At 46.6% G+C, this 10,010-nt stretch overlaps 1 protein-coding gene across 1 annotated transcript in view; it reads right to left on the reverse strand.

The window, feature by feature from the left end:
• Positions 1-9,104, reverse strand: part of FGF2 (fibroblast growth factor 2) — a 65,641-nt gene extending 56,537 nt beyond the window's left edge. Inside the window, exon 1 of the mRNA XM_072788502.1 lies at positions 8,867-9,104. Within this exon, the coding sequence (XP_072644603.1) occupies positions 8,867-9,044 (178 nt within the window). The 5' untranslated portion in view covers positions 9,045-9,104. The remainder of the gene's footprint in view (positions 1-8,866) is intronic.
• Positions 9,105-10,010: the final 906 nt, after the last annotated feature.

Below are 10,010 nucleotides of genomic sequence, written 5' to 3' on the forward strand. Positions count from 1 at the left end.
GAAGACTCGGCGAATTTGTCAGCTACATGTAGAACTTAGAAAACACTCTTTTGAGTGGCCACTGTGCATGAGGTCAGATACAAAATATCTGTCCCAGTCCTTGCCGGCAAGGAGCTCATTCCCGCTGCAGGAGAGAAATGCATCAACAATGTATGACAAATCATTAGGTTCTTTTTTTTTTTTTTTTTTTTTTTAGATTTTATTTATTTATTCATGAGAGATACAGAGAGAGAAGGAGAGACACAGGCAGAGGGAGAAGCCGGCTCCCCGATGTGGGACTTGATCCCAGGACTCCAGGATCACACCCTGAGCCAAAGGCAGACACTCAACCGCTGAGCCACCCAGGTGTCCCAATCATTAGGTTCTATAGGAGAACAAGTACCAAGCACCACAGGGAAAACAGAAATAAAAACAATGAACTCCCTGGAAAGGTAGGGAACGTTTCACAAAGGAGAAGACTGGCAAGCTAGCTCTTAGGAGATTTTTAAAGAGATAGGTGGGGGGATCCCTGGGTGGCGCAGCGGTTTGGCGCCTGCCTTTGGCCCAGGGCGCGATCCTGGAGACCCGGGATCGAATCCCACGTCGGGCTCCCGGTGCATGGAGCCTGCTTCTCCCTCTGCCTGTATCTCTGCCTCTCTCTCTCTCTCTCTCACTGTGTGCCTATCATATAAAAAAAAAAAAAAAAAAAGAGATAGGTGGGAATGGAAAGAGTGTGTGTAAGAGAAATTGATAAGGAAAAGGATTTCCAAAAACTAGGCTCACATGAGGAAAGCCAATCACTGCAACAGTGACAGTCAGATGAGAGGCTACAACTAAGCAAGAGCACTGGCAGCATCAGGGGAATATGGATGGTAACAGCAGGGAAATAAGATTGAGCCAGTAGATGACATTTGAAAAGGGAAGTCAGGTAGGGTCTGGTCTAGTCCTCCGGTAAGTAAAGGGCGGGGGAAATCAAAAGGGCAAAGAAATATCACTAAGGCAGGGAGGACTCTGAGGTGTCTAGCTTTGAAGACTAGAAGAATAATTTCACTACAAACAAAAAGTTGGCAGAAAGGGATGCAAGTTTGAGAAAAAGATGTTAAGTTCTTCATGCATTTTGAGTTGAGACTTAGGCAGTTTATCTGTCCTTCAAGCAGAGGGAAACACAGTCCTAACACAGAAATGGGAAATCAGGGACTTAGATGGAGACTCTAAGTGATCTGCTAAAGAAATATGAGCACACAGAAAGAAGAGTAGAGGGCCAAAAACAGAGCCTTGGGGGATATGAAATCAAAAGACCAAAAAAGAGGCAAAACCAGAAGCTGGATGATTGAGAATATCAGGTTGATGTGGTATAACAGAAGCCAAAGAAGTCTCAAGAAGTTAGAGACAGAAAATAATATCAAGTTGTCAAATTGTAGGGTGTCAAGTGTCAAGGAGGGTGACAAATTGGATAAGGCCACACGACTGAAGTGAAAAACTGCTGGGGCCCAGAATGATTTAAGTAGAATTCTGAGGGGCAGGATCCAGAGTTAAAAAGTGAAAAGGAGATGAACTAGAAGAGCTCACAGGATTCCAGGATATTGGCCACAAAAGAATGAACAATGTACAGGAGACCTAAGGAATTTTATACCACATAGTATATGATAAAAATCCAAAATGCTTTTTAAGGAAAACAGAATTCCTAACAAGTTTAAACTATTAATCCTTAAAAATGATTCAATTTTCTATATGGCCTATTCTATGAATTGCTAATAGCCAGCCTCTAAGATTTCCAGATATTTTTCAAATATGACTTTCTTACATATAATCATCTTCATTAAAAGATTGGCCAAGTGTTTAAATGTATGCATTACTATGCCAAGAAAGCAACACACCTCAACTAAGCTTTCTACAGTATTTGGCCCATGAATACTTATTACACAGGGTAGGTGGTCCACACAAAATGTTTTCATCAGCAGCTGACATTTAGTAAGCACTTCCTGAAGTTAAAGGTCCTAAGCTGTTTATGATGCTTATTTATATGGAGAGTTCATGGTCCCCACCCATAAGGTCCCAGCACCTTCTCAAGTACCTCAATTATGAACAGAGAACAATGTACTCAGAGAATCTAGCCAGATCATTACTAGTCTACAAATTTCCCTTAGGGAGAAAAAAAAAAAAAAAAACCCAAACACTTCTTCATTGACTCATTTTGGTTATTAATTATAAATTTCAATGTCAAATTAATGTATAGCTTAATTTAAATAATTAAATAAATAATAAATTAAACAGGAAAATTCCTTTCAACAGTTCAATTATACTTGAACTTCCTCCTTGTTTTCTTTTATCTCCAGAATACCTTAAAAATCGGGAAACCTTCCACTCCAGAATTTTACAGAATAATTCCATTTAGAAAGTAAGTTAATATGGAGAAGTAAGTAGCCCTTTGAAAATATAAACACACATCCACTACAGATTTCTGTAAATGAATAAGCAAGCATTAAGGATACACTGGTCGATTCAAAAGTCACCTGGCATAGAAAGAGTGACAGAGGACAGCTGGGATGAGACATAAATTAAACACCAAATATTGGCTGTTGCCTCCAGGTCCTCCAAATTTCTTCAAACTAAAAATATCCTGCAGGAATTTAGAATGGGACTAGTCTGGCTTCTAAGAACCAGTATATGGCTCAAGGGGTGAGGTTCCCTGGGAGTCACCACTTTGAGTCCTTGCCTAAATTTCTGGGGCTATAAATAACCCAGCTTCCAGAAGGAGTTTGATAGCAAAAGAGAACACAATAGCAAATCCAACAATGGATACAACAAGGAAACACTGAAAATCATGTTTCTATAACTGCATGATTTCCTAATGTCACAATATTCCAAATGATTTTGCAAACAATCAAGCAGTAAATATTTATTGAACATTGACAGCAGGCAGTACAAGACCAGATATCAGATTTCAAATGACTAGCTCAAAAGCAACAGAACAAAATATATTTGCTTAGATAGAATACAATCATAGGGTTAAGGTTTTTGCCTTGAATGCGATTTGCCTTGCTCCAGTTCACGTCTTAGACTCTTACCCCAGGCCAGCCTTCTAACAGATGTGTGCTACAGGACAAAGGGGCCCAAGCAGGGCTTTTGGAAAATCAACAAACACTGGAATTTGGAAAAACAAGCAAAGGCTATGGCACATGTGTAGTTATTATCCTGTTGTACAGGCATCTTGTGGTTTAAAAATAACAGTTCTAATGATGTGAGACCTAAAAATTACCTTTTTCAGCATCGCAGATGGGGATTTCTGAGAATCACTGCGTAGATGAATGAAGTCAATTTTATAATATATAAAGAATGGTTTGTGTTTTATTACATCTGTAATATTATTATTTTTAAATTAAACTTAAAAATCATGGCCATGCATTTAAAATAGTATCATAAATCTAAGTGGGAATACTTAGAACGCCAACGTTACACCATTGTCAAAGTCTAATTACACAATGGCCATTTTATAAACACAAGGAGAGCCCTCAGGGTGTGTCACAAGGGGATATTGCCTTTTCTAGGCTGAAGTCACTTGGCATGAAACTTCTTAAAAGGCTTCTAAGGTGTGGTAATATCTATGACTCATAAATTGTTCTTTCATTGCTGTACCAATTACATGATTTCCATGATTAAGTGAGCTATTAGATTCTTACTTCATTTGTTTACTGCACGTAAATAGCAGTACTGTAAATAAACACTGTGTTTATTAAGGCAAATTAGGGGGATCCACTTGCCAGATATTACCCAAAGAAGAGAGAGGAGAGAACACAGCATCAATAGTGCCAGGAAGGAAGAGAATGAAAGGTGACTTTCTCCAATACCCCAGGAACACAACTAGAGGCCACCCATGAACTAGTTAAGAGGGCTCTACTCCACAGGGGGCTGGCCTCACCAACACTACGGAAGCAGCCCATAGAAGGGTGCCCCAGAGGGTGCTCTCTGCTACTGAATGGAAGAGTGTGTGTGTGTGTGGTGGTGGGGGGGGGGGGGGGTGCAGGGGACCTGGTGGGCAAGAAGCTGGCTAGAGATGAGCCCAGAGGAAATCAGCAGATAAACTCAGGTGATCAGTTGAGCTGAACCTCAACACTCTCTTCTATAAAACAAGACCAGGGAACTAAAAGGTCTGATGCCTCTGAATTTCACAAGCCCTTGTTTTTATGACCGGAATTACATGGGATACGTGCCGTGGCAAAGGGCAGGGGTGTCAGGCGGGCCTGGATCCCATCCCTGCCCCACACAGGAGTGGGCAGGTCCCTCTTGCCTCTCCAAGTCTGTATCCTCTAGAGCCTAGAAGCAAAGAAGTATGGCAAACAGGCGGTCACCTCCTAGGAGAAGCCCAAGGGTAGAAGCAACACCGCTAACCACCTCCATTTTCTCCTAAGAGCATCTGGAACAAATTTAATGCTAAAACATACATAAGCAGCCAGCATACATTGCACTTACTACACTCTATCACGTGTTGTACGTGCTACTTGGGATAAAATGTTCTCTTTTCTGAAGTTTTTATACGGGTCATGACTTCAGAGTATATACTTCACGTTACACAATCCATGGACATGTGAAGGGGACAATCAAAATATCCAAGACACCAAAGGGAAGCTGGCTGAGCAGCACACACGCTGGAGAAACAGGTGCTCTATCACATCTTGCTTTCATCAAAACTCTCATGTCAAATAAGTCACTCTAGGACTAGGGGGATCGTGCAGGAAAACCAGCCCTTTCAAGCAAAAACACTATAGGAGAATACCCAGGCGTGAGGCCAAGGTGACCTTCATCCACGCTTCGAAGATGGAAAACTGGGATCCCTGGGTGGCGCAGCAGTTTAGCGCCTGCCTTTGGCCCAGGGCGTGATCCTGGAGACCCGGGATCGAATCCCACGTTGGGCTTCCGGTGCATGGAGCCTGCTTCTCCCTCTGCCTATGTCTCTGCCTCTCTCTCTCTCTCTCTCTCTCTGTGACTATCATAAATAAATAAATAATAATAAAAAAAAAAAAGAAGATGGAAAACTGATGTTCAGTCACCTTCTCCCTCCCCTTTCATTTCTGGTCTGCCCCCCCGCCCCGTCTCCCCTTCTGCACCTGCACCACACCCCCCATTCCTAATCAGCACCCCACATTTCTACCAGCCGTCCCTAAATTCCGGTCCTGGTCAGCTGTGGCATCAGCTCACAATTTAACTCTCACGAAATGTTAAAATGCATGAAATGTTAAAATCCGATACCGACTGAACTCTTCTTTTCAAAGGTATTTGCATTTTACAAGACGTCTGGACAGAAAATGTTAATAAATCTCTCAAAGATTTTCAGGTCAACTGGACAAAACAGTTTGAGGAACAAGATCAGCAATTTTCAACTTTTCAAATAAGTCTGGCTATCTGAGACATACTTCAGTGGGAAACTGTGGCAACCATGAGCTCTTGCTTTTCTTTCTCGGTGTTTTCTGGTCAGTCTTGTTTGTTTGGGTAATGGAGATGTGGTTGGGAAGATATGGTTATAGCACATCCATAATCATGTTTTTTTCTTGTATCCAAAGAAAGTCTAGCTCTGGTTTGGTCAACTATCAGTACATCTTTGACATGTCAGAAAATATAGTGTATTTAAACTTATGTCCAGGTTGGGCTACACAGAAGTGGTCTAAATTCATCATTTAGGTTTTTATTCTCGTCAGTCTATTACCTGGTAAAAGGTGATTTAAAAAAAAAAAAAATTCAATACCTTCCACAAATCTGGAGAAGTATTCTACTCTTCACTTTTAACATGCTGTCTTTAGCTAGTTATCAAGTAGGCAGGATTCTCAACCTTAGCGCTATTAACATTGGGGGTCAGAAATTTTTTAGCTGGGGATAATGGATGTAACCTGTGCATTGTAGGATGGTTAACAGCATCCCTGGCCTCTACCTATTAGGTACTAGTAGCACCCTTCCAAATGTGAACCAAAAATGTCTCTAGGCATTGCCAAACGTTGGGGGTGGTAGGGCAGGGGCAAAATCACCCCTCTGAGAACCAGTGAATTAAAATAAGATTATAAAAAACTCATAGTTAGGAAGAAAAAGTCAACAGCTGTTATTACAAGGGCAGTAGTGTGCTATGGCAATTCAGAATTATCTTCCCACACTAGCCCCTGTACAGTTTTACTCTAAAGGAAAGAGTATCAAAAGCTTCAAAGAAAAAAAATGATGCAGCAATTAAGAAGTGTCTCTAAAAAAAGAAAGTACTAGGGGAAGTCTCAACATGAACCTAATCTGGAGGAGAGTTCTTCTGTCTTCTAATCATAGAACATACCTTTTTTATTTTTATTATTCCTTTTTTTAAAAGATTTTATTTATTTACTCATGAGACACACAGAGAGAAAGAGGCAGAGACACAGGCAGAGAGAGAAGCAGACTCCATGCAGGGAGCACTGGGACTTGATCCCAGAACCCCAGGATCCCACCCTGGGCTGAAGGCAGTCGCTCAAGCGCTGAGCCACCCAGGCATCTCTATTTATTTTTAATTACAGACCATTTGTGCTACTAGAAAAGAACAATACTATTTGGGACATGTAGGCACCTGGCCCTAATCTGCTGTGCTAACCTAGCAGCCAACTGCAAAATAAACTTCAAACACCAAGTTTAAAACTTAGGTTTGTGAAACCTATTCAAGTTACTAAAATAGAGAAACAGTACTAACACATATTTATTGGGTTACAAGCATCTTTTCAGTTTTACTGGATAATGTGGGTGCTTAATAAAATCCAAAAATTATGGCATGCCTGAAAAAAAATTAAAGACCTGTATCATTTGCTTGTTGCTATTTTGGAATCAATAAATACTCCAGCAATATAAAAGCACATTTCCCATTCGTTTGTCAACTCAGGTTGCTTGAGCTCAGGTCAACTCAGGTGGCCTCTACCTATGGCTCCGCAGGTGTGAATGACAGACATTCCATGAGCAACTTTTGATAAAGAGGTAACTGCTGTGGAGTGGAGCTCTGGACTCCTGCTGGTCTTTTGTCAGGCAAACAGAGGATTGGATTCTTCACCTGAAAAACCACTAAGGAAGGCCAGACACACAGCTTTTAAAACGGATGTTTTACGCGCTCTCACAGGATGACAGTTAAAATATACTGATCCTCTTTCCCTCATTTCAAATTCCATCAGTGCTGTTAATCAGTCCATTTCATGCCCCTTTCCTCCTCTTTTCTATACATCACTGGGTCTCAAAGTGTTGTCCCAGGTCAGCATCACCTGGGAACTATTAGAAATGCAAATCATCAGGCTTCACTCCAGCCTTCAGGAATCAGAAACTCTGGGAGACAAGGTTGGGCAATGGCTATAAGCCCCACCCCCCAAGTGATTCTAACGCACCCCTCAAGTTTGAGAACCAATGACTGTAGGCTAGTGTTACTTCTATACCACAAATGGATTGTTTTTTACTGAACACAAAAGTGTACAGTAGTAAACCGAGTCCTCTGCGCACTTGGGAGAAATTCTCATCTGATCCTCAAACCTGATGCAAGGTAGACATTATCCCCACTTTAAGAATGAAGAACCTGGCTCAAGGTCCCGAAACTAATAACTGCAGGTGGAAGATTAAAGTTTTTGCAGTTCTTGTCACTATTAAAAGAAAAGTGTGTCACACTTTATTAACAAAGTCTATATCTTTTTCTTTTTTTTTTCAAAGTCTTATCTTTTGCCCTGAAAGCTTTCGGTAATTGGGAAAAAGGGGGAGGGGGAGGGGAGAGAGGAGAGAGGAGAGGCTGTCCAGGAAGGGTTCCATCAATGGTGAGCACCAGCCTCAATGCAGAAGCGCTCCAGTATCTCCAAGGATACCTTCAGGCGGCCAGTGTGACACTGCTTTGAACAGCACTTTCCAGATTGGCTAAGCCCACGATGGTTTCTGAGGAAATCACATAGATATCTGAGCACAGGTGCATTAAAGCAAGTTTTCCTTTTGAACTTGTCACAAATTCCATCTTGTAAAGAATATTAAATGTTGCTTTAAGCTTTTCCTTGGAAGGAAAGGAAAGGAAAGGAAAGGAAAGGAAAGGAAAGGAAAGGAAAGGAAAGGAAAGGAAAGGAAAAAGAGAAAGAGAAAGAGAGGAAGAAAAGAAAGAAAGGGAAGGGAGGAAGGAAGGACGGAAGGAAGGAAGGAAGGAAGGAAGGAAGGAAGGAAGGAAGGAAGGAAGGAAGGAAGGAAAAGAAAGAGGAAGGGGAAGGGGAAAGAAAGAAAGAAAAGGGAAGAGGAAAGAAAGAAAGAAAGAAAGAAAGAAAGAAAGAAAGAAAGAAAGAAAGAAAGAAAGAAAGAAAGAAAGAAAGAAAAGGGAAGGGAAAAGAGAGAAAGAAAAGGGGAGAGAAAGAAAAAAAAGAAAGAAAGGAGAAAAGAAAGAAAAAAAGAAAAGGAAAGGAAAGAGAAAGGACAGAGATGGGTGAGAGCAGTGTGCCAGCTGGCTCGGATCCTACCAAATCGGAGTTTAAGGGCACGACTCTGGGAAGGTATTTTTCCAATAAAGAGCATTTATTCCGCTTGGGTCCCTCCTGCTTGGGCTCCCGGGCCCGGGGCGCGCAGGGCGAGCCCGCCCACCTCCCCGCTCACCTCCCCGCCGCTGGGCATCCCCGCGGCAACAGGTGGTCCGCGCGTGGGGCGGGGGGGCGGCGAGGCCCGGGTCTACCCGGGGACCTGGCACAGCCCGGAGCCTGGGGAAGCGCCTAACCCGACGCCGCAGCTCCGGCGAGGAGGGGGCGAGCGGTGAACCCGAAACCGCGAGGGCCGCGCGGAAAGGAACCACACGTCCCGCTGCGGTCGGAGGGAAGGGAAGGAAGCGGCGGGAATGGGGCGGCGGGGGGACCGCAGGGAGCGCGGGGAAGGGCGGGCCGGCACTCACCGTGGGGATCGCTCTTCTCCCGGACCCCGTCCACCCGGCCGTCGGGGTGGATCCGCAGGAAGAAGCCCCCGTTTTTGCAGTACAGCCTCTTGGGGTCCTTGAAGTGGCCGGGCGGGAAGGCGCCGCTGCCGCCGTCCTCCGGCAGGGCGGGCAGCGTGGTGATGCTCCCGGCTGCCATGGCGCCCCCGGGGCTCTGCCGGGGTGTCCGCGCCCCCGGAGCCGCGCGAGGAGCCGCCGCCGCCCCCCGGCCCCGGCCCCCGACCCGGTCCGGGGCGCGGCCACGGCCCCGGCCCCCCAGCCTCCCGCCCGGCAGCGCGCGGCCGCGCCCGCGGGCCCCCAGCCTCGCGCCGCCCGGCCGCTCCCCTCGCCGGCTGCCCTGGGGAGCTGCGCGCGGGCCGGGATGCTGCGCTCGGGCTCGGGCTCGGGCTCGGGGAGCTGCGCCCGGGGCCGGGGAGCTGAGCACGGTCTCGAGGCCGGGGAGCTGCGCTCGGGGCCGGGGCCGGGGCCGGGGCCGGGCGTGTCCGCGGCCGCCGCTCGCGGGAGGGCCGCCTCCCCTAGCGCAGCGCCGGCACCAGCAGCCAGCCCCGGGCACCGCGTCGGCCGTCTGGCAGCGGCCGGGCCGCGGCGTCACATCTTCTACATCCCCACCCCCGAAGGCCCCCCGCCCCCCCGCGCCCCCGCTCTCCTCCCTTCCTGCGCGCCGCCCCCTCCCCGCTCCGGGCTCTGTGGGGCCGGCCTCTGGGTCGGGAGCCGCGGCCGCAGCACGCAAGCGCGCGACAGGAGGGGTGGGGGGGCGAGCGCAGGGGGCGGGGAGGTGCGGAGGGCGAGCGGGGGGGCGGCCGCCGAGGCCGCCGCGGCTCTGGGACTCGACCCCGCGAAATTCCCCCGAGGTCGCGCCAGCCGGGGCGCACGGGGTCCGTCTCCGCGCTGCGGAGCTTTGGCTGTGCCACCCGCCGTGACTCTACTTTGAAACGTTTAAAGGCAACTTTCTCCCCCCCCCCCCCCTTCTTTTTCCTTGTCAGCGATTCAAAGCCAAGAAACGATTTCCACTCCCCCCCCCGAAGTAAAGGAATCGGAAATGGGGGGGGGGGTGATTCTGTGCCCCGTGTGGGTTTTGAACACCTCTGATCTCCAGAAGGGGCCT

Source organism: Canis lupus, chromosome 20, assembly GCF_048164855.1.
Source record: "Canis lupus baileyi chromosome 20, mCanLup2.hap1, whole genome shotgun sequence".
Taxonomy (NCBI): Eukaryota; Metazoa; Chordata; class Mammalia; order Carnivora; family Canidae; genus Canis; species Canis lupus.